The sequence below is a fragment of the Polychytrium aggregatum genome, assembly GCF_025602895.1.
Source record: "Polychytrium aggregatum strain JEL109 chromosome Unknown BJ171scaffold_9, whole genome shotgun sequence".
In the NCBI taxonomy this organism is placed as follows: Eukaryota; Fungi; Chytridiomycota; class Chytridiomycetes; order Polychytriales; genus Polychytrium; species Polychytrium aggregatum.
Genome location: NW_026516211.1, coordinates 763,262 through 789,904, shown reverse-complemented (window position 1 = coordinate 789,904; position 26,643 = coordinate 763,262). Strand labels below are relative to the sequence as shown.

The window sequence follows — 26,643 nt, the reverse complement described above, 5'->3', positions numbered from 1 at the left end:
TGGACCAGGAATAGCAGCCGATCGGACAAACAACAGGGATCGACTTCGGCCGACACGCAAACAGCAGGGCAAGGGAGAGCACACCATGGCTCTGTCGTCATGGACGGGAGCCGAGGCTGAATGGAGACGGGTGGAGACGGGTGTCCCGCTGGGCGAGGGAGACAGGAGGCGGGAGACGGGAGTCAGGAGGCGAAACCCGCCGCGACCCACTGCGCGATCGCACGTTTGCACGCTTGCGGTACATCGCTGCCATGGATAAGCCGAGGAGGAGCGTCGCCGCAGCCGCCACCGCGACGTGCGGCAAACAAGGGGCCAGCCAGCGGCACCAGCGGGGCCCATTGGTCCTGGCAGAACAAGGAACCAACAAACTGGAGGGGCCAGCAAGGCGCGGCGGGGCAGCGGGGACGGACGGCGACGCGACCGGTGCAGAGCAGCGGCAGCGCAGCAGCGACAACAAGCGCCACTTGGGCGCCCAAGGAGAGCGAGGAGGAGGAGGAGGTGGTGGTGGGGGGTGGGCGATGCGGTCTGTTGATGCCGGCGGACTATTTATAGCGACCGGCATCTCGGGGAGGAAGGAGGCCGAGGGAAGCCCAGGCGGTCACAGGGCAGCCAAGGCCACGCAGGGCAGCAGAAGACTCGCCGGGGAGGGGCAGCGAGCGCCATGGACGACAAGACCGAGCCAGGACGCCTCCCCCACCACAAGATTTCCGCGCGCGTCAACAAATGGGCGATTGGAGCGGCGCAAATTTGCCGCGGCGGTTGTGCGACGGCACAGTGATGCTGTGTGGTGCTGTGGGAGTGTGTTGTGCGCTGTGTTGTGTGTTGCGGGGATGTTGTGCTGCCGCATTGTACTGCTGCTGTATTGCCTGACGGCTGCAGCAGAATCGCACCCACAGCAACAGTGGCTGTAGCGCGCCTGTGTCACGCCCCTCGCTGCCGTCGATTGGTGGAGCGACGCGTCCGCCGGTGTCGTCTGCGTCCCGCTGTTGTGTGTCCGTGTCGACTCCTGAACATCAGGCGCCCAGGACAAGCAGCGCCCGCCCGTCTCGCCATGAGCCGCCTCGCTGCGCTCTCGCCGGCGCCTCGTCTGCTCCTCGCTGCCGCCTCGCTCGCACTCTTACTTCTCGCCTCGCCAATCGCCTCGCCAATCGCCTCGCCCTTGGCTCCTGTTGCAGAGTGCGCCGCTCTTCCTTCCTGCCCCATCCGCCGTCTCCTGCTGCTGCCGCCGACTTATCTATATTGCCCTCGGCCCCCCCCATCGCCTGCGCTGCCCGTTTTATCTTGGCCCTCTCTCTTATTCTTCCGCTTCATTATTTAACTGCTCCCGTCGGTCCTGTCGCCCGCCTCGCTCCCGTCTCGGCTCCCCCAAGCTTTCCCAGGTATCCCTCGCTGGTTCGCTCCCGTCCATCCAGCTGGATCACCCTTTCTGCTTTCACTGCCTCCGTCCCGCTTGCTGCTTCGCCTTCATCCAGCTCCCTGTGTCGTCGTCCTCCGCTGACTCACCGCCGGTATCGATATCGCCAGGACGCGGCTCAGCCCTGAACCATTCGACGACACTCCTGGGTCCTATCGGTCCTTATCCGACATTCTATCGCCAGCCCATCCGTCAGCTCGAGGCCAGCTTATTAGCAGAGGAAGAATCCCCCCCCTTTTTTTTTCCTCTGTCCACAAGCCCCACCTCCCCGTCGCTGACCGCCGCTCGCCCTTGCAGTCCATACCATTGACGGCCCAAGCTCGTCCATAACCACTGCTCTCCCCATAACCCAACCACCTCGTCAAACCCGACACTATGGATTGGTCTGCTTCACAATCCGATATCTACATCCAGCACCAGCAGCACCAGCAGCAGCTCGCTGTCGAGCAGCACTTGCAAGCTTCACCGTATTACCCCGGCACAATCCAGAATTTTGAGCTGAGCCAGCCATCAGAGTTTCACCAAAGTCCCCGCCAGCACATTCACCCCGCCATGGATACCCTGCCCTCCCAGGAGGCCCACCACCGGGGCGTGCCTATGGACATCCGTAACTCCTACGCCGAGCAAGTCCAATTGCAGCAACAGCAGCAGCAGCAGCAGCAGTATATCGACATGCATCAGTCCCACTACGCCCAACAAGCTGCCCAGCATGCCGTCCAACAGGCCGCTTTCCATCCCATGATCAAAACCTCCTCCTTCGACAACAGCCAGACCATCTACGATCTCACCAACAACCCACCCATCGAGAGCTGGTCGGCCGACTCTTATCCGTCCGGCATCAGCGATGGTCAGCCCACCTATTCGCAGGCCGGCTCCGACTATATGGCCTCCCAGGAGTCCCTCCAGCAACCCACCACACCCTCGTCCCTGACGGTTCCGGTTAACCCCATGGATGACCCTAACCTTTCCCAGCACCCCGCCATATCAATGTCGTCGACTAGCGGGCCCCGCTCCCGATCGTTTTCCCTTGGCACTGTAGGCGGCCTGAACAACTTCACCTCGAGCCAGTTCAGTGCCATGCAGCCTTTCCAGCAGCAGTCTTTCCAGCAGCAGGTGTTCCAGCAACAGCAACAGCAACAGCAGCTGGCCCAGCACGAACAAGGACGTATTGTCCATCCAGAGCAAATGTATGTCCACCAGCACCCTCACGAACGTTCTGCCGTTCTCCTGTCACAAACTTCGATGCATCCCTCGCTTTTCCCTGCTCAACACGGCCCCACCCCAATGTCGGCCATCAATAATCCTGCTCCTGTTTCCATGTCGGCCCTTGGCGCTCGTGCCGCCGCCACCCGGCCCAGAGCCATGACCATGCCCGGCTCTGTCCAGCCATCGACTTTACCCTCTGCCTCCCCAATCGAGTCCGCCCTCCGCGTGTCCGCCGATCGCAACACTCTCTCCGGCGACGGCCATACGCCCACTGCTGTCGACGGCGAGTCCTCGCTGTCTGGCCGCAAAAAGAGCCTCAAGATCACCAGCAACCTTGCTCCCCTGGGCACCAAGCCCGGGGACGATGTCTCTCTCGTCAGCCCCTTCCGTCCGCAGCTCGGCACCAACAACGCCCAAACCGCCATCCTACTGCCAATCGCCATCCCCCGAGTGCGAAGCAAAGAAAAGCTGAGCGACGAGGAAAAATGGAAGTTGCTCGACGAAGATATCCAAAAGGTCGATGTCGAGGACGTGACCGTCAACGAGCTGAAGGAGCTGCTTAAGGTTCGCAGTCTTCCCAACACTGGCAAGAAAGCCACTCTGATCGAGCGCCTTCAGGAGGAGATGGCTGCCGCAAAGTCCCGCAACGAGGCCCGCCACAACGGTCTGTCGGTGGTCTGTCCACCTCCCCGTGGCCCCGAGGCGGCGACTGCCGAAGCTGCCTCCACGCCCAATGCCGCCGCCCCTGCCCCTGCCAACACGCTCGACCCTAGCCAGTCGGTTGCTGCCCAGCAAGCCGCCCACATGGCCAATTCGCAGCCCATCATTTCCTTCCTCGATCAGCCCATGTCAGCCGGTCTTGCTGAGATGCCTGGGACCAAGCCCTTTGGCGAAGCGACCGATCCAAACGCCCTGGCTGGCATGGCCGTCGATGCGAGCGGCAACAACTTTGGCTCTCCCAAGGTGGCTCCCTATCCTTCGCCCATGGCGCTCTCCAACCGCCGCAAGAGCATCGTCAATGTGCCCAAGGCCATTGTTGGCCGGCCACGATCCTTCTCTGACTCGCGAGTCACACGGCCCTTGGCCCCCAGCCATGCCTCGGCCATGCACTCGGGCATGCATATGCACTCGTCCTCGCCGCTGCAAAACTCGTCCATCGTATCCCCGCTGCCCGGCAGCACTACTGGAGCTGCTGGAGCCAATGGCACCGACGTCGACCCGGCCATGTATGGCGCACAGAGTCATTATGGCGTCGGCGGCATTCCCGATAACGCCACTTTGTCCATGTTTCCGACGCAAGTCTCGGTCATGGCCGCTGCTCAGCAAGCCGGTCTCATGCCCAACGGCTTTAGCGAGGCACAGCAAGCCCATGACATGCTCCAACAGCAGCAACAACAACAGCAGCAGCAACAACAAGCGCACCACCTTAACATGATAACCCCATCTCCCTCATTTCCCACTGATACTGTTTTGCAACCATCTCTCCAACAACAACAACAACAACAACAACAACAACAGCAGCAGCAACAACAACCTAGCCCCATGTTCCATCAGCCACAGGGCCAGCCCCTGCTCGATCCCAACTTTGTCTATCCTCAAGAGATACTAGCCCAGCGACGCTTCTCAACATCGGACCAGCTCCCACTCCAGATGCAGCAAATGCAAATTGATCAGCAATCCTGGGCCATGGGTAGGTTCTGGTGCTGATCTGCGAACGAAACTGTCCGACCTCGTTACTGCGACCATGTGGGCTCGCCGTCGATGGAGGAAGGTGCGGCAGATCCCCTCCCCTCTGGATGTCGTGGTCTTTGTATCCGTCCCGCGCTCAGTAAGCCTCAGCAACTCATTTGGATTCCCTCCTCTCTATTGAATATTTCCTTTCCAGACCCCAGCTACACGCTCCCGTCGCACTTGCCCTTTCACCCGAGCTACTAGCCCTATCGCCCCCTCTCTCCCATCTCAGTGATGCGGCCTATTTATTCTGTCATGTGTCCCGCGATTGCAGTGGAGTTGTTTGATTTGCTTGAACATGGGTCCCTTGCCTACTTGTATTCCGGAGCATCTTCGGCGCCTGGTGGACCGAGGTTGCTCGTGAGCGTGGGATGGGTCTCTCGTGTCTGGCAGACGCAACCCCCTGGAGCGATCGAACCGTGTGTCTGGGCTCCTGCTCGTTTGCCGGGGTCCGCGCACAATTCTCTGCAAGCCGGATCACACAATGCAGATAGGGGTCTCGCCGTTTGCGTTTGCATTTGGCCCTGCGTCTGTCTACTTATCGGTTTGCCTGCCTCTGTTGCACATGTGCATGTCCGAGCGAGGGGTACCGTCCATGTTTGTTGAGCTTCTGCGACTTGACATCTGATATCTGAGCGCCCAGAACGAGACCGGACACCCTGGTTTGTGTGAAGGCTGTCGCTTTTTTCTTGTCCTGAATACACACCTGCACATTGCCCGTCATGGCCTGAAGTGGTCGAAGGAATGCACCACACTCCCGCATCGCGGCACCAGTACTGCTGGATCGCCAACGAAGACAAGAGAACATGCGGTCGTGCGCCTATCGGTTGCACCTCCACGGGCACTGCTCACCACGGGCACTCTCTCGAAGCACTCTCTCCAAGCACTCTCTCCACGCAGACATGCTTTCTTTCGCAGGCCTCCCAATCATATTGCGTCACGTTGTCCGCCCTGTTGCCAACGCACGCCACGTGACCCATTTCTAATGCACTCGAACCAGCCGTCCTGCGGCCGCGCCGCTTGTCCTGGGGCGATTTCTGGCCTCTGCTTTTGCTTTTTCCTCCAAGCAACAGGAATCTCGACGCCGTCTCCTGAGATCCCAGCTCTGCGCCGGCCAGCCCACCCTCGGACACCGACCCGCCCGCCCCAGTAGCCCACTGCTCCTGGACCGCAAATCCAGCATCGACAGTGTCCACGGCCTTCCTGCGCTCGCATCCCCAAGCCATAGCCGAACCAGCCACCTCACGCACATCCGTTCATCCTCCACTCACGCATCATGGCCGCTGTTCTGGAATCTCTGGCCCGCTGGGCCATCCCCATCGGCGCCCTCGTCAGCGGTGTCCAGTACTCCATGTACAACGTCGAAGGCGGTCATCGCGCGGTTCTCTTTGATCGTGCCCGCGGTGTCCTGCCTTCGGTCGTTGGCGAAGGCACCCACTTTCTGATCCCATGGTGGCAGCGCGCCATCTACTTTGATGTCCGTACCCGACCCCGCAACATCTCGACCACAACCGGATCCAAGGACATGCAGATGATCTCGCTCACTCTGCGTGTCCTCCATCGCCCGGACTATGAGCGCCTCCCCAAGATCTACCAGAGCCTCGGCACCGACTATGACGACCGTGTCTTGCCCTCGATCGGCAACGAAGTTCTCAAGGCCGTCGTTGCCCAGTTTGACGCCGGAGAGCTGATTACCCAGCGTGAACTGGTGAGCATTCCTGCCTCGGATAGGAGCGGTGATCTGGACCGATCGGCTGGTCGGCCCGGCTCGCCGGCTCCAACTCTGTAGCTGGGTTGATAGCTCGCTCCGGCTCTGTTGGTGGCAGCTGCAGCCATGCCGATCGATTCCGGTTGTGTCGATTGCTTGCGATCGTGCCGGCTTCCTCCCTCCGATCCCAGTCGACTGACATTGCATCGGGTTTGCATCGACAGGTCTCTCAGCGTATCCGCGAAGATCTTCTCAAGCGTGCCTCCGAGTTCGGACTGGTCCTGGAAGATGTCTCGATTGTGAGTTACTTGACGGTGCCCAGCGTGCCCCGATGATCCCGCCCCGAGGCGAGATCCAGCTGCTCGGTCTCGTCCAATCGGATTGCGGTCGAGCCATCATCCACATAGCCTAGTTTCCCTGGACTGACGCGCCACATGCTTCTTCGGTTGCCATAGACCCACTTGACTTTTGGCAAGGAGTTTACCCAGGCCGTCGAGCAGAAGCAGATTGGTATGCATTCCCGATCTATATAGCTTCTGAAATGATCCTGTCGCACCAGTGTGAGGCTTTGCGTAACCAAATACGCTGGCTTACGGCTAACCCGGCTCGATTGCTTGCGGGATTGTTTTTTTCCAGCCCAGCAGGAGGCTGAACGCGCTCGTTTCATTGTCGAGAAGGCTGAGCAGGAGAAGCTGGCAGCCATCATCCGCGCCGAGGGTGAATCGACGGCGGCCGATCTCATCTCGCAGTCGCTACAGAAGGCCGGACTTGGCTTGGTCGAGCTTCGCCGCATTGATGCTTCCAAGGACATTGCGGCCACTCTGGCATCCTCCGGCAACGTCACATGGCTGCCGAGCGGCGGTAGCAAGGCGGGTGGCAGCAGCGCCAACTACCTGCTGAACCTGAAGTAACAGCCGACGCCTTGGCCGTCGTCTTGCCTCCAACGCCCATCCCACTGGTTACCGGACGGCAGAACAGCGAATGCCGGCTGAGCGATGGTCGTGCGATCGACGAGCTCAAGCGACCTTGCTGCTCCTCGGCCTGGTCTCTGATCGAGTGCGTCTTGGCGCTTGTCGCTTGCCCTGTTGCCTCACCCCCTCGCTCGATCTGGTCCCCCGGCTCTAATACTTGTCCACCCATGCTGCCCTCGGTGCTGGACTCTGCCATTGAGAATATGCTTTATTCTTTCCTTTTTTTTTCTTCGCAGCGCTTGTCTGCTTGTATCAAATGAAAACCACCATGCCCCCCACTCCCCGATGCACGCCTCCGATCCTCCCTGCTGCTGTTGCTGCTGTTCTGCGGTGTGAGACGGACAACCGTGGATGTGTGTGTGTGTGTGGCATTCAATATCCGGGATGGCTTGTTCACGTGACTCGGTAAGCCACAGGCGGCTTATGTCAGCAGCCGCCTCGCTCGCCAGTGGGCGGCAGAGATATGAGCCACACCGAAGGGCGGCCCGTTATGAGCTCCCTCTCCACGCATTCGACTTGATACTCACTCTATTACACAATGGTCAGTATCTCTAGGATTGCCTGCATTTCGAGTCTCTGCCGAGGACGCCCCACTGCCCATCCATCCATCCATCCATCCATCCATCCGCCCATCCGCCCATTCGTCCATCCGTCCATCTGCCCATCCATCCGTCCGTCCATCTGCCCATATGCTGCCGATCCTTGGTTGGCTGGCGCAGCCGTATCAACTCGACTCGACTCGACCCGACTCTGGCCGTCTGGACAAACTCGACTCGACTCAACATCGCCAGCGGATGCAGCCACAACAGCGATATCAACAACGGCTTCTTAGGGCGCCTGTGTTATCGAGGCAATTCACTTGGACGTTCTCTGGCGAACTGGACTTTCGAACCTTTGGGCGTTCTCTGGCTCCGGTGGTTTGGCAGGCGCCGCGCGGACACTGGCCTCTGAGCGGGCCAGACTTGTCTGTGCTGTCGCGGCCTCTCTTCCGACGAGAACCGCCGCTCGCTGGCCCTGCCGACCTTGGAGCCTGCGAGTTCGATGGCGTGCTGAGCTGGGACTACAATTTTGGCTGTTCAAGATGCTCGAACGGCGCCGATTTGAAGCACTTTGTGGGCTGCTCGAGAGTCAACACCCATCCGGGCTGGGGCCTGTGTACGAAGCAAAAATCACACGGCACTCTTGGACACCAGCAACCAAGAATCCAGGGAGCGATCGATGAATCGGACGGACGGATGGACGCAGACGTATCTGGAGACATCCTCCTCCTTTCTTGGAACGTGAGTTGATTATTAACAAGCTCTTACTATTGATTCGGATGAACGCAGGGTAAAGTCCACGGTTCTCTCGCCCGTGCCGGTAAGGTCAAGGGCCAAACTCCCAAGGTTGCCAAGCAGGAAGGCAAGAAGAAGAAGGTCACTGGTGGGTATCTCGACCCAGCCCAGCCCTGGCGCGGCCAGCGGTCTGCGTGCATTTGTGCAAGAAGACGATGCTGATGCTGATGTTGATGTTGATGCTGATTGCTGCTCCGTGCGTGGTGTCCCTCCAATTCCAGGCCGTGCCAAGAAGCGTCTCTTGTACACTCGCCGCTTCGTCAACGCTGTTGCCGGTTTCGGAAAGCGAAAGATGAACCCCAACAACAGCGACAAGTAAACAAGTTGTCCTTTCCGGGAATGTCCACTCGATTCTCCGCCACTTGTAGCTTGCATGTTCAATAAACCAAAAAAGACTACAGCGCGCATAAAAGTCGATTGCGAAGGCTCTGCTTCTACCGCGCGTTCCCAAAACGAAACGGAATACCACCCTGTTTTGAGCCGGGGCTGTCGTTTCTTTCTGGATCCCGACGCACCCATCCAAATGGCTGAATCTGTGCCATGAGATTCGATCATCGCCCTGCATGCGTCGTATTCAGAACACCATCGGGATTGGCTGTGGTTGGTCGGGCAGTTCCCCCGGTTGCAACAATGTATATATATTTTTTCGCTTGGCTGTGACGCCTGTTTTTCGATAGATGCTATAACCCACGCACGGCTGCCGGGGTCCGAGATCCGCAAATCGACTGGGCTGCTGGAGGAGTCGTTGGTGCCGACGTCTGTGATCCCTGTTCCTGTCGAGCACATTTTGCCTGCCGATCTCGGTGTCGACCGCGCCAGACTCGCCTCGGCTCGTGGCCTGTGCGGGAAATGTCCTCTGCTGCCGAGATCAAACGGGCAATCGTGTGCCGGAGATGCGATTGACGATCTGAGGGTTGCATGGCAAGGAGCGAGTGCAAGTGCAAGTGCAAGTGCAAGGGCAAGACCAGCAGTGTCAGTGTTCCGGCACTGGTCCAGATTTTGGCTTCAAAGTCTCCCCTCGTATCAAACCCGGACGCACCTGAGCGATCCCCGGAAGATTCAGAATCGGGCCAATGACTGGCATTTTCCTCAGGAAGCCGATGACAACAGGGAAAAAGTCGCTGCAGAAAGAAAGAGAGTGATGGAGAGGGGCAAGGGGAACGAGAGATGTCGCAGATCATGGTCAGGACACCCAGTCCAGTCCAGTCCAGTCTGGACCGAGTTGCATCGGGCTGGCAGCCGAAGTGATATCCCAGGATCCCGTGCCCGAGACTGCAAGCGAAGGAATGGTCCGAGCCATCGAGTCGACCACCGAGTCGACCACCTGTGGCTCGAGTTCATCGCGACAGTGCTTACCCGAACAGGTTAATGAAGCCAAAGAGCTCGACCATCATGCCCACGACTGGCCATTTCAGAAAGACAATGAAGATGCCTCCGATGAAGCAGACCGTTCCCAGAATCTTTTGTTTCCTCATGAAAAAGGCAATGGTCTTGTTGAATCCAATGACCAGCGTCAAGCCCGAGAGGAAGAGGATCTGTGTGGGCGAATGCGCCGACGCAGGCCCGACATGAAAAGTTGGGTGCCAGTCCGACAGAGATCGAGACGACAAAGCAAAGGTTGAAGTTTATATCAGTGAAGATCCAGGGGAGAGCGATGCTGCAATGCGATGCTGCAATGCGATGCCTTGGATCCAGGAGAGCGATGCTGCGATGCGACACCAACAAGCAGATCTATGAACACCACCCATCCGTAGCTATCCTGCATCGGCAGCCCCACTGTCCAGCACAACATCAATCCATAGCGAGGGGGAGAGGCTCGGTCGAATAGATTCGCTTCTGGGGCGACTTACGTTGCCAATAGCCAGTAGACCCGAGTCAAAAAACAGCAGTACGCCCAAGAACATAAAGAACAGGCCGGTTGCCGTCAGGCCGACGCCAATTTCTGTTTGCCGTTGAGGGGGGGGATGAGATGGATACGATGTTAGAATCCGGTAGAGCACCGTAACAGCCGCCTCGGCCATTGAGCCTGGTCCAGTGGATAATATGCTCCACAGGCCAGAGGGAGAAGGCATGGGCCGATCGTTATCGGTGCTTGACTTGCATCCCTCTCTTCTCCTGTCCGGCTTGGCCTCGGTTTGATCCTGTGTGGGGTCGTCGGCGCTGGCTTCCGAGATTGGAAAATGGTCTCGAATAACACCTACTTTGCATGTCGGATAGCCACATAGTTGCAAGAGGTCAGGATGGATAGACAGGTGTGTTTGCCAGGAGGTGGTGTGTTGGATCGAGGATGGGAGGATGGTTGCTGATGCGATGCTGGTGCTGGTGCTGATGCGGATGACCAAGGGTCTGCTTGAGGCCGGGTGTCCAGACTGAACTTGGATTCTTGAAAAGGCGTCCGGGCAGACGGAGAGAGCGGCGCTGGGGAGGGTGCGATCGTCCGCGGCAGCCCTGGCTGGCTGGCTGGTTGGATGGATGCAGTGTCCAGATGGAAAGGCAGGCGGCGGGTGCGCTTCCTTTTTTTTTTTTCTGTCTTGGGCCACGAAGGAGGGGGCAGCGCCAACACGGGGAAAGCCGTCAGTGGCGGCCCGAAACCGACATCCACCGAAGCCGTGGTGGTATCAACCGGGGCCGTGGGGTTATCGACGGGGGCCGTGGGGATATCAATCGCACATCGTCTCGAGCGATGCAGTAGTGCGCACTGCCGTGGCCATGCTTGGCCGATGCTGTCCTTGGCCGATGCTGCAAATTTCCGAGCGGCGCCGAGACTCGCCCCCCAGAGCCGGCCCTGCCTTGGGACCGACACACAGTCCGACAGCGTACTTGAGATCCAAGGCCGGGGATGGGGCGGTGGATGGATTCGGGTGGTGTCGTCGGCAACTGACGGCGACGACGACGACGACGACGACGACGACGACAAGCGAGCGGCCGATCCATGCGGCGGTCCATCCGGGCTGCTGATTGTTCGTTCGTTCGCGGATGCGCTCGCCGGTGCGCTCGCCGGTGCGCTCCTGTCCTGATTGACTGCCGACGGCAATTCCTCCGAAAACCATCTTCTCCGTCCATCCCGGCGTTCATAAGCCTCGGCCGTCCTCGGCGCCGCAGACTTTCCTCCGACTCCAGTGCCCATCGTCGTGCCCAGAGTGCTCTCCGGCCCGTTGACTGTCCTTGGCAAGCCGATACTTGGACCTGCATCTCTTTATATCGCCGAGCTCGCATACTGGGCTCGCACCCTGTGGTCGCATCCTGTGGTCGCATCCTGCGCTTGCGTCTGTGCTTGCACACCCGCTTCGTCGGTTTCTGTCGATCTCGACAATCGGCCTGTGTGCTTGCCCACCCTGGTCGCAGCGGCCTTGTTCCAACCAGCGACTGCCACCCTGGTCGGACTTGCACCCAACATCCCCACCCCCAGGCCAGCCGCTCCCGTTTCCGATCCCCGGCATCACCGCTATCGCTCCCCTGGCCGATCCCTCGTCTGCCTTGTGCTTGCAGGCCTGACTCGAGCGTCCTCCATCGCTGTCAAGACCATCGCTGCCAAGTCCATTCCCTCTTGCCAACACCATCCACATCCCCAAGTTTACAACCTTGTCTGGCGTCTCGGATGGCCGAATCCCAGTCATTGGACGCTGTCGCCCCGCGGGACCACTGGACCGGAATCGAGAACGGCAAGGCCGAGTGGGACTCTATGCAGATGCTCTCGATACAGGAGGAGGAAATGGTCTCTCTCTCGGCACCGGCTTCACCTCAATCGCTCGGATTCTCAAAAAGCCCCTCAAATAGCCCCTCGACTGGAGCCGTGGCATATCCGAACTTGGCCGGTGCTGTTGTCGGGCCCGAGAGATCGCGGGCAGCCCTGGCCAGGATACCGCAGACAGCGAGACCACATCCGTCTGAAGCCGCAACGGCACAGGCATCGATCACAACATCATTCTCGGGACGATATGCTGCCCCACAACATCCAAGCGGACCATTAACAATCGCAGGCCACCCGTCAGTGCCGATCAAGCGCACCAGAGATACCGCTGCTGCTGGAGCCGGCACCTCTGTGGACAGCTCGGTCGATGCGTCGAGCGACCGCCGATCGAAGCGACGAATCCGTCCTTGGCTGCATCTACCTGCCGAGATCGTTATCGAGATCATGGCCCATCTCTCCCCGGGCGATCACAAGCGCTGCAGCCTCGTCTCGCTGCTCTGGCACAGCTGTGCGGCTCCATTCCTGTGGCGACATCCCCGGCTCGAGTCGCTCGTCCAGTTCACCCACTTTGCCGATGCCATCGAGGGCTTGATCTTGACCAAGGAAATCGGCTCTCCACCGCAGCGACGAGGGGCTCGGTCGGCCTCGGTCTTTGGCGATGACTCCTGGCGGCTACGGATTCGGTCGTCCTCGCCTGGGCCGCTCTCCCGAACCGCCTCCCGACTCGAGTCCATGGCCAGCTCAACCCACCAACTTGTCCCCCAAAGGACCCCAGTCGCCAAGAGCAAGCGGAGCAGTCGCCTCTCCCCAGTCGGCCGGCTGGTAACTTCGCTGACTGTTGGCCTGCCGGCTCCGTCGACCGTCGACGGGCTGCGTCGGCCCTTGCCCGAGCTCTCGGTCCAGGCCCCACACGAACCGCCGGCCCAATCGCTCTTCTGCGGCTCTCGACGGATAACAGACTCGCACCTCATTCCGCTCATCGGGGCATGCCCCAACCTCAAATCCATCGGCCTATACCACTGTGCTCGGGTCACCGACGAAACCGTCGCCACCCTGGTCTCGTTCTGTCCCCATATCACCGAGATCTGCCTCTCTGGCACCGCCATCACCAACCACGCCCTCAGTCTCATTGCCCGCATCGGCGCTCGCCTCACCCATCTGGCACTGCCCGGGCATGTCGATCTGTCGGAGCACGCCCTGCAAATCCTCATCCGGACCTGTCCCAATCTTCGGTATCTGGACCTGAGTGGCTGCTACCAAATCTCAGATGTTCTCATCCAGGACCTGGCCTTCCACTCTCTGCACCTGCATACTTTGCTTGTGGCAAAGTGCTACAAGCTCTCAGCGACAGTGCCCAAGATCCTCTCTCGCCATGCCAAACTCGAGGTCCTGGATCTGTCTCACTGTCCGTCCGTGGCCCTGGCCGAAAACATCGAACCGCCCCAGGACGACTCTGTGGATCCGGCTAGCGAGCTGTACATCTGGGTGATCCACGGCTCGGCCACCACTTACTGCAAGTATCGGGTCGTCATGCAGCCGCGTCTGGGTCCGGCTGCCTAGTCTCCTCGGGTATCGCGATGATCACTCTGCTGCTGCTGCTGCGACTCTTACTGCTATACCTGCCACTACAGCAATGGTAGCAGTAGCAGCAGCAGAAGCAGCAGCAGTAAGCAACGGGCAGTCGACAGAGCGAGGCGGTGCGACTCGCGGTGCGTGAATATATATCTATGCGCCTCCCGTTATCGTCCTACCCCTCATGACCTGTTGAACACTGGCCATCACAGACTACGCTGCCAAACAAGACGGGTGTGCTCCGTTTCAGAATGAGTTCGCTGTATAAGGAGAGTGTGTATTTATGGGAGCTATATTAGAGGGATTGCCTTCCTGTGCTGGTCCGATCCGATCAGCCGACCGGCTCAGGGACCGCAGTCCTTGGCGGATCTGCCGCCTGCGTGCACGCTCCTGTTCATGACAGTGCCCAGGAATCGCGGCGATCCCGCCTACACTTCACTCATTCATCGCCACTACAGGGGTTGGGTTGGAGTAAGAATGGGGGGGGGTTGGGTGGAGTGGAGGTTGATAGAGTCATCGATAGGTAGATTGCATTCTGTCCGCGGCCTGCCTCGACTACTTTTTCCGTGTCAGCACCGACTGGGTGATCTGGATGAGGGCCTCGCGCGCGGGTGACGAGGGCAACTTGGAGATCTCGCGGATGGCGCTGTCGCAGTACTCGGCCGCCAGGGTTCGTGCCCGCTGGATGCCGTTGCTCTTGAGAACCAGTTCGTGGGCCTGGTTGATGTTTCCCAGCATTATGTGTGTGTTAGCAGAGTGGTCACGGCAGGGGAGGAGTCGATGGCTTGACTTGGATTGGTAGCGACATTGCTGTGCCTTCGATCTCTGTCTCGGCGTCAGCAGCCCTGGCCATCGACCAAATGGAATCTATGCGACCCCTCCTTACCTTTTGCACATCACCGGGCTTCTCAAACTTTCGCTCGATCAGGGGCCACAGTTCGGGATACTGTTCGGCCGCGTAGAGGACAGGGGCAGTGGCCAGGCCCAGGCTCAAGTCGGCGCCGGCCGGCTTGCCGAGCTCGTCAGCTGAAACCACAAAATCCAGAATGTCATCGACCACCTGGGAAATGATGGCGATGGGTTGAACCGGGTAAGGTCGGAGCACCGGCATCGAGCAGGGGCCAACAGAGCGGATGTGCGGTCGTCGCAGCAACAGCATCGGCATTCACCAGTCAGGCGCGGCTGCAACAGCGAAACGCCGCCTCTGTCCATGGTCCACGGTCCGCGGTCGGCAATCGGCTCGGCACCAGTGGACAGCATCGCACTGGTGGCTGCGCAAACATCCACATGCCGTGACAAGGCTTACCTGGAACGCCAGTCCAATGTTCTTGCCGTAGAGATACGCAATCTCTGACGTCTCGACGGTGCATCCTCCAAGCACGGCCGAGCCCTGGCAACTCTTGGCGATCAGGCTGGCCGTCTTCATATAGGTTTTCTCCATGTAATACTCGAACGTGGACAGCAAGCGATCGGCGCCATCGACGGACTGGAGCTTGGTGTTGCGTAGCTGCATAAATTCGCCCTCCACCAGGTTTGAGATGACGGTCGCCAGCAACTCCACAACCTGAACGTTTCGCAGGCGCGCCAGGGCCACGGAGGCACGAGCCAGGAGAAAGTCGCCGGCCAGGATAGCCATCTTGTTACCGTGCTGGGCGTTGGCAGAGGGCTGCGAGCGGCGAGTCATGGCGTCGTCGATCACATCGTCATGCAGAAGCGACGCGGTGTGGATCATCTCGGTGATTTCGGCCAGGCGGCGCTGGGACGGCAAGATCGAAGGAAGATCCGGGGACGGGTTGGATGGGGTGATTTCTACCGAGGACTTGAGGTCGTTCGGCTGGGGAGCGATCATTGATCCGCCAATGAACTGCACCTCGCAAGACCGCGGTGTTTCAGAGATGGGGCTGTTGAGGGTCAGCTCGTCGTAGGCGTTCCAGTTGGGCAGCTTGGGGGCAAGCGATGTTGCCTGGGCAATCAGCAGCACCAGGATGGGACGCACGTGCTTGCCCTGCTTGTTGAAATAGTAGTTGCTGATGGTGTTGAGAACGGGGTGGCCCGAGCCGAGCAGCTTGCGGATGTTTTCGGTGATCAGGGCCAGATCCTGGCCGAGCAGCTCCTTGGGATTGATGACCGAACCGCCCTTGGCATGGACAAGCGACTCTGCTGCAGCCACGGCCTGGTTCCAGTTGAGGGGATCGGATGGCTTTTTTGTTGAAAAGAAGGACGATACGGATGCAAAAGACAGTGGGCTGGGTTTCGGCGACACATCCGAGCCAGACGGAGCGGTAAACGCGGCGGTCGAGGCCGAGGTGGATTGCCATCGGATGGATCGGAAGGCCCTCCGCGAGTGGTGAATCGATCGCTGGAGCGACGCCAGCCGGTTTAACGAGCCGGACATGGACATGTTGGGGGAGGTCGGTGGCGGACGAGAGAACACACTGCCGTCGAGAGCAGGGCCGGGCGATGCAGCACAGAGGAGACCGTGCAGATGGGGGAGTTTGCGGTGCCAAAGCCAGCCCGATTGCTTTTCTGCACAAGACGAAAAAAACGCTTGCCTTGGGCGGCCCTGCGTAGGGTTGCGCAGGGCTGCGTAGGGCTCGCTGCGCAGCCACTCGCAGCCGCTCGCAGCCAAATCCGCAGCGACAGCGGGCGGAAGAACGGATGCGCCATGCGAACGACACGGCGCGCGGATAATGCAGCAGAAGAAGCGGATGCGCCAGGCATAGAGGGGGGGGCACGGCATAGTGAAGGGGCAGGGAGGCTGGACGGCAGCGAGACGCTCGATTTGAATCGTGCACTCGGCCAAGAGCGACCAAGCCGGTCAAACTATCTCTCGCCGTCTGTCTGTCTCACGGAGTTGGTCCAGGACCGCACCATCTCGTCGTCCAAGTTCAGCACAGGAGCGCAGACACCGATCGATGGCATTCAGCCAGGCGGTCGATCAGCACCACTCGACCCACAGAGAGGCCATACAGGCCATCCGCACGCTGAAGTATCCCGTTGGCTCCAGGGCAGCGCAAAGCCGTGTGCGCTTGTCTGATCCGTCCTGCCAAGTGATCCGGGATTGACGTTCGCCCATCAGCGACCCGCTCCCAGGCAGCGATCCGTCTCGGACAATTTGTTCGGCGGCGGTGCTACGCTATTCGCACACTGAGCCTATCCCTCTGAACGCACTCCGTCTTGGTGAGCATGAGCGAGAAAGGTACGGATCCGCGACGGAATCTCCATTCGCTTCTGCGCGTGAGACCGTTGTCAGAGTGCGGTGATAACGGGGTATATGGGTATGACGGGGACTGTAGGCAAGCTCATGATGCAAGCGCATTTGGCCTCAACCAGCGAGTGCTGAAACGGGATACCCCTCGCCGGGTACCTGAGCTCTGTTCACAGCACAACGAGCCCGATAGCGCACTTCTCGACTAATGTGACCGACACCATCGATGCTCCCAGCAGAGGCACTGCATCCCGACCTCGGCGAGATTGCCGAGCAATCAAACGAGGTTGACAGGCCCGGCGACGCAAGCGCTCCGGCCGACAAGGCGCTCGATGACAGGAGCGATGCCGACGGTGCCCTGCTGGGACCCGATGATGATAAAAGCGCGAAGCAGCGGCTCTCCGAAGGCGTGCGGAAGGACGCAAAGAAGCCTGCCAAAGGCACTGCAGCCAGCAAAGCCACCCAAGGCAGTCGGAAGGCTGGCAGCGGGAAATCATCCAAGAAACCAAATACCAAGAGGGACGTCGACGACAAAGCCGACAAAGCCGGAAAAAAGAAGGGGCAATCCGGGCACGAGGCCGAGGCTGCCAGCGACTTCAATGCGGAAGAGTCTGAAGTCGACGGCTCGAATGCATACAGCACAAGAGACCAGGAGCCATCTACGAACACGGATTTGTTTGAGAACGAGATTAGTGACCTGATGGGAGAAAATGTGGTTGAGGAAGAATGGGAAACGGACCTTGAGGTCGACGGTAAGTGGCTTTGGTTGAAGCGGTGCCGATAGGCCTCTGGCCGAGCAACTTGGCCGCGCAGCATTGATACAATTGATGCCGCACAGCCAGATCACTGCAGCGTCGCAACCCTGTAGGATTTGCTGTGCGATATCATTACTTATCTGACCGTGTCCAACGCACTATGCTAGATATCCTCAAGAAGAAGGCACAACTCAATCCGTACGAGTCGGCCTGCAAGGTGCTGGGCATTGTCCCGGCAAGCTCCTTTGCATCAAAAGCCTCGGGCCAGTCCGAGGTGATCTTGAAGCACCGTGGACTGGGACCCAAAGGCGCTCAGGCCATAGCCGATGTCCTCGAGGTGAGGCCGATGCCACCTGCATCACTTCAAAGCGCATGTATCGCCCTACTGCCAGACCTTGCTGCCAAATTCAGCATCAGATTGGCTTGGTGGCTTCACGTCGAGCTGATCCAGGCTCTCTGTCTTGTGGCGGCCACACTTCCCGGCGATTGCCATCGCATCAAGTCCAATACGAGCATTCAGTACCTGGATCTGACCGACAACTGGATCGAATCGGGCGGAGCACACATCGGCCGAGCGCTCCAGCTCAATCGCTTCTTGGTCGAGCTGAACCTCACCGACAATCGCCTTGGGCCAGAGGCAGGCCGGGAAATGGCCGAGATGCTGACCTTCAACGGCACTCTCAAGATACTCAATCTGGCAGGTAGGGCCTCTGCGCCCGCAGGGCGGATGATTCGATTATGTTCTCCGCTGAGCAATCGTTTTATCCAGGCAACCGCCTCACCGACAACGAGGCCATTCATTTCTCCCACGGGTTGAAGCAAAACTCGACTCTTCAAGGTAAGCTGTTGGCCAGTTGCCCTGGGAACCACGCATCGGTTCCAGAGCCATCAAAGTCTTTGGTGCTATTCGCAAGACAAAGACCACGACGTTTGCAAACGAAAGCGCTAATGCTGTTTGGCCTCGGCAGTCTTAAATCTCAGCCACAACCAGATTGGTGACATTGGCGCGATTGCCCTGGGATCCGGCATCTCGTCAAACGATGTCCTGAAGGAACTCAATCTTGGTCGGTGGTCGCACCTGTTGCCTCCACCATCGAGTGTCAGGGGGCCCAGTAGTCTTTGCAGCCGTATATTGAGCAGTCTCAGGGAAACTGCAGCTGGACAATGTGCTGACGAACCACACAACAGGCTGGAACCATATTCGGATGAAGGGCATAGCCGGGTTCGTCGCCAACAGCAGGGTGCGTATATTTGCTGGCTGCGAAGCAGGATCCGCCATCCATTTCAACACCGGGCTTGCTCACCATCACTCTGCGCACCATATCACCGCTGTGGCCGCTAGGGAAACATCACCGTCAACACATACAACTTTGAGAAGAATGGACTTGGCGAGACCGGCTCCAACATCCACCAGCTGCTGAACCAGTCCGCCGCCATTCAGTATCTCAATATCAGGTACTTGGGGGACCATTCCCTGTAGACAACTGATGCACTAATCGCTCGCCCATAGCTCGCCATGACACATCGCCGCTTCTCGTCACATATCTCAGCGGCACTCGGCTCGGCGACGGCGGTATCACAGCAGTTGCAAAGGCAATCGAAAGCCACGGTAACGCGCGCGAATATGGTTCACTATCGAGCGGCAGTGGCATCTGGTATTTGTCTAATTACTCCTTCGGCTCCACGGCGACGGTGCGGTATGGTCGGCTCTAAAGGTGGCTTGAGGGAGTTCCATTGCTCGGACAATCCGTTTACCGATGCAGGCGCAACTGCGCTCTTCAAGGCTCTCCAGAGCTCAAGCGGACTCAAGCACGTTGGATTCAAGGTACCATCTGGACGACCCCGATGACTTTCTCTCGCTCAAGCAGTAATCGGCGCAATCGTTGTTTGCGGCAATTCAATGCTTCAGAACTTCTGTGGCGCTTCATTCCTCTCGCAGACGTGCCCGGTCAGCATCTGTGACTAGCTCGTCGCAACACTCCTAATCAAATGCATCTCGTGTTCATTCATGGCCATTCACACCCGTGTTCGCTGGAAGAACATCAAATTGACCAAGGACATTCGTGTGCGACTGCAAGAGCTCCGTCAAGAAAAGCCACAGATATTGATCGTCGAGGCCCGCCCGCCAATTGTCAAGCTCGATCTCATGCTGGCCGGTCATCTTGAGCACTTGGCCACACAGGCGGCTATTCTCGCCGCCGAGAAGAAGGCCGCTTTGGAGGCTGAGGCGGCAGGGCAGCAGCAGCGGCGGCAGCAGCGACCATGGCAGCCCAGAACGAGGATGATGCAGTTCTTGCCAACGAATAGCCCCGACACAGCGAACTGGCGCACACACAGTTTACTTCCTACCCGCTTGCCCCATGCCCTGGACGCGCCCGTTGAATTGAGGACCCGTGTTTGTCAAGTTCGGATTATTGTAACCAGACATGTCGGACATGGCGTGGGCGCATGTCTATCTGCATCGATGCACGCGAACAAGAGCTGTACGTGGTTATGGAGGCGCGCCACAAAACAACTCCAATGAACCACTGCCGACATATAGCCGGCCGCACAGCGCGGGCGAGGGCCTCTTGGTTAATCGACCTTGATGGCGCCAAAGATCTTACGGACAAACTGCAAGGAGGAAAAGGGGGAATCGGGGTGTAAGCCAGGGAATGCGGGACTGCCTGGCGTATCGGGTTGGATGCGTCGAGTGCGGTACACAACATATCGACTTACGGCAAAGCAGGCAACGTATCCAACGGTGCCGGTGAGAATGGCAAACAGGATGGACATGACCAAGGACCAGCCAAAGTACAGGGTGGCGGCTGGCACGTTGGTGAAATGGAACTAGATCAAAGCACATGATGGTTAGAGCCTAGTCATGGCTTTCAAGTAGTACACCGGCGCAACAAGCAGGAGCAGGCGGGAGCAAGCAAACAAAGACTTACCTGGCGAACATAGTACAGGATGCTGTACAAGAACATGTAGAGGCCGCTGGCGCCACTGGTCATGAAGGCCCTCCAGCTCCAGTTGTAGTCTTCGTTGCACAGATGGAAGTAGCACATCAAGACGGACACCTCGGTGCAGGTGATGATCAAGATAATAAAGACCAAGAAGAGGAAGCCAAAGACGTAGTAGATGCGGTGGAACCAGATCGATCCCATGATGAAGAACAGCTCGATGAAGATGGCGCCAAAGGGCAGGATGCCTCCGACAATAACCGAGACCCAGAAGCTCAGGTAGAGTGGCTGGGTGGGGATCTGGCGTGGGATTTGGTTGGTCTTGCAGGGGCTTTCAAAGACAGGGGCTTGGAAGCCGTAGTAGGCGCCGACCATGCACAGAGGCAGCGAGAGGAAGAACCACAGGGCAAAGAGGGCAGCCATGGTTCCGAAAGGCACGGCGGAGGACGAGTCGGCGCCGATCAGGAAAAAGTTCAAGATGATGAAGATCAAGAAGAGAGTGCTGTAGGAGCGATGTTATAGCAGGAGACGTGGTCAGAGTCGGAGCATGCGCTAGCACGCACTGGCGAGCAAGGAAATGTGCTGTCCATCTCGACGTACCCGGGAATCAGCGTGGCCGTCAGCATCACGTTGCGACGCCAGTGCTCGCCGAACAGCGAGTGGTACAGACGTGCCGAGACATAGCCAGCGACTCCGGCGAACAAAATGTAGAACATGATCGTGACGGTGGCAAGCGATCCACGACTCGAGGGCGAAAGGAAGCCGAGCACCGCGAAGACTATGGGGCGGATGGGGAGTTGGGGATATTCGGCTCCGGTCAGTCTTCAGTCCACAAGAGCAAATACGATGCAGACAGCCAGCCCACAGGCCGCACACCCATCGAAGATGCTTACCTAGAGTGACACCGCACATCAAGAACATCTGGGCGCCGTTTCCAATCAGGACAGAGAGGATCATGCGATACTGAGGCGGGCGGAACACGTCGGCATGGACCAGCTTCCAGCCAAAGTCTTCGTTTCCGCCATCTTCGTCCGCAAAACTGTTGTATCGCGAGATGTCCTTGTGGAGGGCACGCAGCAGGATCATGGCAACCATGCCGGAAAGCATAAAGACAATCACGATCGAATTGATGATGCTGCAGACAGAGTTCCGCTGATTAGCCTGTGGGCAGCAGCGCAGAGCGAACGCAGATGTCTCCATGATTGCTAGAGGCTGGAGACTGGAGCTCGATGCCGAGATCTTCATTTCGCGCATGTGCAGGGGTTGCGCGAATGCTTCTCCGCATTCTTCTGCTCACACCTCCACCCCACAGCACACAACCCACAGACCCACCTGAACCAGTGGACCTGGGCATCGGTCACATGGAGGTAGTTGTCCCAGCGAGTAGCCCACGAAACTGTCTTTTTCTGTATAGCACATGATGCAAAGCAGCGTGGACGGTGTTGGTAGAATGCTTGATCGTTTGCAGCGGGCAGCACAGGAGATGATGTTTGGTACTCACGATCCACCTGACGTTGTAGGTGTAGGTGACCGTTGTCGAAGAGTCGGTACTGAGGGACATGTCTGGGGTATGGCTGGCGCCGTACTGGCACTGGCTATCCTTGTTGACATTCTTGACACTGGATCCAGAGGGGGGCTGTTAGCTCATGGGATCAAGCGACATCGTAGGCGCTGGCAGAGCTAAGACTACAGGTACCTGTACGGATCAACCAGCACGCCAACAATGCGGTTCGAGCCTTCGTTCTCGGAGTGGTAGTGAAGGGTGATATCGTAGTGGTTATGCAGGAACGGGGTGTCCTGTTGTTGGAGTAAGCTCTGTTAGCTACGGCGCTAACGGGGTCTGAGTGATACCAGACTAGCACCGCGCCCCGAAAGTAGCAGGCTGGAGGAAAGACTGACCGCCTTGACGGTGCCGAGCTGAAAGCCAATCTTGAAGATGTTTTGGCCATCAGCATCATGGCGGATTTGGGCAGCAGGGAGGCCATCGACGAGCCAGCTGAGTATGTAGTTCTCGTGGATTCTGCACGTCGTCAGGGTTAGGTATTTGCAGATTGCCGAATTGGGTCTCCGTAATGACACGGCTGACATTGAGAACAGGCATAACGCAAAGCAGAGACGCTACCTCTCATTGATGAAGTGAGCATCATCGGCAGGAACGGTGGCTTCGCAGAGAACGCTGCAAGTCTTGTCGACGAGCATTTGCAGCTGATGTTGGCACATTGCGTGTCCGGGTTGAAATCAAATGTCAAAGTATGTTTGGTAAGGGCATGGTGACGGTGGAGGCTGCTCGGGAATGTATGTGCAGATCACGGCCCTGGTCGACTGGGTTGGGCCGGGAAACCGACGGTCGTTCCGCACGCCACACCAACACCGTCGACCTGAGGTCTGGGGGCGTGGGGTGCCAAGCTACCGGGCCGATCAGCTAGGGCTGGGTCGGCGGATCGGCCGTCCTCGGAGCTGGATCGACGGGCAGCGGAGGCGGCTCTATCTCTGGTCGCACTGACGCTCGTTATGCAAAGAGGCTCCTGGCTGGCCAGCTTACCTCGAACGGAGAGCTCTGCAGACGGTCACCAAAGAGAATGCTTCCCAGACTCTCAGAGTTGGAAACAGGACCATCCTTGGGCGCACAGAAGTGGAAGCGGGGGTTGTAGTAGTCGTAAGGCAGCACAAACGGGGCCGAGACGACGTTGACGGAGAGCTTGACGGCGTCGCCCTTCTCGTAGTCCCTGGGCGCCATGCCAGGGAGGTAGAAGCCATGGACCTGGGACAGGGCCAAGCAGAGAGAGAGAGCAAGCAGGGCAAGCTTCATCGCGGCCATTGCGGCGGATCAGAGGTTGGCCGGGACGGTGGAGCGGTATGCGGCAGCGGCAGCGGCGACAGCAGCGGGCAGTCCTGGGCCCTTGATGGGGAGAGAGATGGGAATGGCGATGGCAGGCGCCGGCGGGACCAGAAATGGCGGGCGACCAGGCATCCGCCGGATCGAGCCACGGCTCGAGCCACAAAGCCCTGGCCGGATCCGTCACCCTGACTTTCAGGGACTGGCCTTCTTGCCACCGTATCGACCACCGCATCGACCACCGCATCTACCATTGCATCGACCATTGCATCGACCTGTTATCCCGTCCCACTGCCATGTCAACCCAGCCGCGCCCTGACTCGCATCATCCTCCCGCGGGAGAAATCGCCTCGCTGAAGAATGTGGTCGAAAATGTGCTTCTGAAGCGCGGCGTCCTTGGAAATCTCAAGGCCCAGCTACGGGCTGCCGTCTTTCTGGTGCTGCAAGAAGAGACAGCAGGCTCGTCCAAGAAGCTTCCGCTCGAAGCTTCGACCAAGCTGGATCTCCTGCGCTCCTCACCCGACGGTATGGCTTCCACTTCTCGCAGCACACGCTCTGACCCTTCTCCCAAACCATTCAAGCAGACGAAGCCAACCCGTCGTCTGATATCACCGCGGTTCTCTCGTCCGTTTCAACATTGCCTTTCCCATCTAACGAGCGCTTCATCCTCAGCCCGACTCGCACTCGATCTCATAATGGATTTCCTCGAGTGCTTCAATCTCGAGTACACTCTCGCAGTCATGACCTCGGAAGCTGGCCTGGTAATGTCGCTTGCTTGGGCAGCTGCTCGGCTCTGCTCATCACAGCCTACCAACTTACCCGATCATTTCCTGCAGCCCGAACGAACACCCGGACACCATCGCCGCCCAAATGTCTCGCAAGAGCTCAAACTCGAGTCCTCGACCGATGATACTCCTCTACTCTTGCAACTGATTGAGCATCGCCACGGCGATCTGAAGGCCCTCCAACACCTGGTAAAATCGGCTTGGTGGTCTAATTTCTCGCTCCCTTTCTCTGCCAGTCCGATTGGCCTCGTCGCACTCATCAGGTCTATTTTCCGAACTGCAGCGCTCGCAGTCGACATCAATTCAGCCTCTCACCGACGACAAGTCCAACAAGTTTGGTGAGGAGCTCGGTGCTGATGCTTTTGGCCGTACTCTTAACAGCTGCCCGGTCTACGCTCACGCGAGCTGATACGAAACACATTCTCTCGGTTCCGACACTCAGTTATACTTTCGGAGCCCACGTCCCTCGTCTCCTCGCTGGGCGTGCCCGCAAAGACTGCACCTCTACACAGAGACGCACCCACTGGAATCAACGTATCGCCAGGAGAGCAGTCGGCCCTTGGTCATGCGCGTGCGTCTAGCGACAAAGGTGCGGATGTTCTTGCAGAGGAGTTGGCGACACGAGCCAGATCTAAATGCGCTAGATGTCGTCTCGGCCTTGGAGCTTGTGCCTTATGGGTCCTTCAAACTGGCCCGCCTGCATGACTGGATCGCTTACGTCCGCTGATCGGTACGGAAATCTACAGTCCAGCAAGATAGATCGGCTCAGTCCGGTACTGCTCCAATGCACCCGCCGCCTGTCCTGGCTCCGACAGCGCTCGCCCCCATATCATCAACGTATCCTCCAAATACATCCGACACGCCCGACAATCTCGCCGAGCAGCTCCGGCTAGCTGACCCGGCGGGTATCCAGATCGATATTGAGGACGAGTAAGTCGCGCATCCAACTCTATTCAGTTTCAATGTGGCGTGGGAGCCAAGGAATGCCTGCCTAAATTTGCTTGTTTCCGTCAGAGTCGAAGAAGATGTGGAAACGATCGAGAAAGACGACCAGGTACCGCTGGAATGATCTGGCACATGCCTCACCCATAGCCGAGGAGAGTAGGGCTGAATCAATAGTGGGGGGGACAATATTGACACTAACCTGCTGTATGATATTGCTTACAGACTGAAGATCACACAATCAGCCCAAGCTACAGTACCGATGCATTTCAGTATGACGAACCGGCTGAGCTGGACTCATCCTAGGAAGGACCAACGATTGCATAGCGCAGTAACTGCCGCAACCGCTGAATGGGAGTCATCGGGCAATCAGAATGCTCACCGGCCGATCTTGTCCGCCACATTCGAGCTCCGTGGATCAGTGCAGTGTCTCCCCGCGACTTTCCGATCCCCGACACGAATAGGCAATCGCTTTGCCCAGCATTAGCGCCTAATAAAACGTCATATCAGGATTCGTTGCTCTATCGTGACTCCCTGGGTGAGCCATAGGCCAGTGGATTCCATGCAGGCCGTCGTGGCGATATGATCGGCTTCGGTGCCAGGAAGGGAAGGTGAACGATACGAGTGAGCAAAGCTGAATAGCGGCAGCAATGGCGGTGGATAACTTGCGCTCTGCATTGACGAGCCCTGCACTGATGAACCTGCTTCGACAAGCTCACTCTCAAGGTGCGACCAATTCGTTTCGAAACAGGCAAGGACTGGCGTTGATCAATTTGCACGGAACGATGCTTGAGCAACCATCACAGGGCATCCGAGCAGCTGCCGTAGCCCGTGGCGGGGTGCTGTTGAGCTCATGATTGGGAGCGGGATCCTGCAGTGATTGGCTTTTGTTCGACACAGCCCGTTCAACAGCGCTTCTTTCGAATGAGTGTCCTGTTGGCCATTTTGCTACTGCTCGATTATAGTTCGGTTGATGCCGAGTGGGCTCCCCACCGAGTCTCACTTTGGCGGCGCCAAAATCCATCTCGAATCCCCCCCCCCGAGACGAGACAGCTCCGCTCGCAAGCCGTCGTATCGTCCGCCGTCGATTCTGCTGGAAATTCCCGCTGATCCCTCCGCATCGTTTGTTGTCGGCTCTCAAGGCCCCACCAAACGCTGCTGTAGACTCCTGGCTCAAATCCGGCAGCAGCAGCATCTGCAACAGCATCGGCTTCGGTGCAGCACGGCATTGCCCACGCCAACTCCCACCCTTTAGTTCCTGGCTCACCGCTCCAAGCAACCACACCCTCCATCCAGCCAGCTTCGTCCCATTTGGGCGTCCCCTGGCAACCAGGGTACACTATCGACTATCCCCGTAATCATCTGCACCCGCGCAGAGAATGGGAAACTCGGGATCGCTGCCAAACCCAAGTAGCGACAGCGAACTATCGGATGGCGAGAAGCTCAAGTCGCCAACCCATAATGTATTTCCCTGGGCGCTTCACGGCCGAGAGCGGCGATCGTCGCAAGAAGCAGGCGGGCGCGTCGCCTCTCAGTCTGCCTCGGCTC

The 26,643-nt window shown here is 58.5% G+C and overlaps 9 protein-coding genes across 9 annotated transcripts; 6 read left to right on the top strand and 3 right to left on the bottom strand.

Annotated features, from left to right (window-relative positions):
• The first annotated feature begins 1,520 nt into the window (after positions 1-1,520).
• On the top strand, positions 1,521-4,456 carry BJ171DRAFT_310617 (uncharacterized protein). Its single transcript, XM_053107089.1, has one exon. The coding sequence runs from the start codon at positions 1,790-1,792 to the stop codon at positions 4,325-4,327; it is 2,538 nt and encodes an 845-aa protein (XP_052969113.1). The 5' UTR covers positions 1,521-1,789; the 3' UTR covers positions 4,328-4,456.
• A 967-nt stretch (positions 4,457-5,423) lies between these two features.
• Positions 5,424-7,308, top strand: BJ171DRAFT_495477 (band 7 family-domain-containing protein; the record flags this gene model as incomplete). Its single annotated transcript, XM_053110130.1, has 4 exons — positions 5,424-6,059; positions 6,284-6,358; positions 6,515-6,569; positions 6,696-7,308. Coding segments are annotated over exons 1-4 (832 nt in total), but the record flags the coding sequence as incomplete, so codon positions are not given.
• A 225-nt stretch (positions 7,309-7,533) lies between these two features.
• BJ171DRAFT_495472 (putative 40S ribosomal protein S30) lies at positions 7,534-8,958 on the top strand. The gene is made up of 3 exons (XM_053110129.1): positions 7,534-7,571; positions 8,359-8,452; positions 8,586-8,958. Exons 1-3 carry the CDS (start codon positions 7,569-7,571, stop codon positions 8,681-8,683), a joined length of 195 nt encoding a protein of 64 aa, XP_052969111.1. The 5' UTR covers positions 7,534-7,568; the 3' UTR covers positions 8,684-8,958.
• A 274-nt stretch (positions 8,959-9,232) lies between these two features.
• On the bottom strand, positions 9,233-10,587 carry BJ171DRAFT_558131 (vesicle transport protein; the record flags this gene model as incomplete). The annotated part of the gene is made up of 5 exons (XM_053113132.1): positions 9,233-9,271; positions 9,404-9,485; positions 9,721-9,899; positions 10,215-10,306; positions 10,566-10,587. The coding sequence occupies 5 exons, from the start codon at positions 10,585-10,587 to the stop codon at positions 9,233-9,235; spliced, it is 414 nt and encodes a 137-aa protein (XP_052969110.1).
• A 1,375-nt stretch (positions 10,588-11,962) lies between these two features.
• BJ171DRAFT_472998 (uncharacterized protein) lies at positions 11,963-13,615 on the top strand (the record flags this gene model as incomplete). The annotated part of the gene is made up of 1 exon (XM_053108682.1): positions 11,963-13,615. One exon carries the CDS (start codon positions 11,963-11,965, stop codon positions 13,613-13,615), a length of 1,653 nt encoding a protein of 550 aa, XP_052969109.1.
• Positions 13,616-14,010: 395 nt separating this feature from the next.
• On the bottom strand, positions 14,011-16,152 carry BJ171DRAFT_310557 (isoprenoid synthase domain-containing protein). Its single transcript, XM_053107088.1, has 3 exons — positions 14,934-16,152; positions 14,514-14,687; positions 14,011-14,344 (listed from the first exon to the last, which is right to left on the bottom strand). Exons 1-3 carry the CDS (start codon positions 16,026-16,028, stop codon positions 14,183-14,185), a joined length of 1,431 nt encoding a protein of 476 aa, XP_052969108.1. The 5' UTR covers positions 16,029-16,152; the 3' UTR covers positions 14,011-14,182.
• Positions 16,153-16,813: 661 nt separating this feature from the next.
• Positions 16,814-19,556, top strand: BJ171DRAFT_579380 (uncharacterized protein; the record flags this gene model as incomplete). The annotated part of the gene is made up of 11 exons (XM_053113963.1): positions 16,814-16,826; positions 17,075-17,587; positions 17,758-17,927; positions 18,093-18,291; positions 18,360-18,428; positions 18,559-18,654; positions 18,779-18,831; positions 18,933-19,045; positions 19,141-19,199; positions 19,354-19,415; positions 19,530-19,556. The coding sequence occupies 11 exons, from the start codon at positions 16,814-16,816 to the stop codon at positions 19,554-19,556; spliced, it is 1,374 nt and encodes a 457-aa protein (XP_052969107.1).
• A 583-nt stretch (positions 19,557-20,139) lies between these two features.
• Positions 20,140-23,441, bottom strand: BJ171DRAFT_310480 (uncharacterized protein). Its single transcript, XM_053107087.1, has 11 exons — positions 23,075-23,441; positions 22,655-22,737; positions 22,432-22,552; positions 22,229-22,329; positions 22,034-22,151; positions 21,865-21,938; positions 21,426-21,667; positions 21,133-21,310; positions 20,521-21,034; positions 20,309-20,419; positions 20,140-20,203 (listed from the first exon to the last, which is right to left on the bottom strand). The coding sequence occupies exons 1-11, from the start codon at positions 23,348-23,350 to the stop codon at positions 20,165-20,167; spliced, it is 1,857 nt and encodes a 618-aa protein (XP_052969106.1). The 5' UTR covers positions 23,351-23,441; the 3' UTR covers positions 20,140-20,164.
• A 129-nt stretch (positions 23,442-23,570) lies between these two features.
• BJ171DRAFT_495460 (uncharacterized protein) lies at positions 23,571-25,607 on the top strand. Its single transcript, XM_053110128.1, has 8 exons — positions 23,571-23,893; positions 24,041-24,129; positions 24,205-24,342; positions 24,437-24,491; positions 24,596-24,742; positions 24,900-25,083; positions 25,168-25,207; positions 25,321-25,607. Exons 1-8 carry the CDS (start codon positions 23,665-23,667, stop codon positions 25,399-25,401), a joined length of 963 nt encoding a protein of 320 aa, XP_052969105.1. The 5' UTR covers positions 23,571-23,664; the 3' UTR covers positions 25,402-25,607.
• The last annotated feature ends 1,036 nt before the right edge of the window (positions 25,608-26,643 follow it).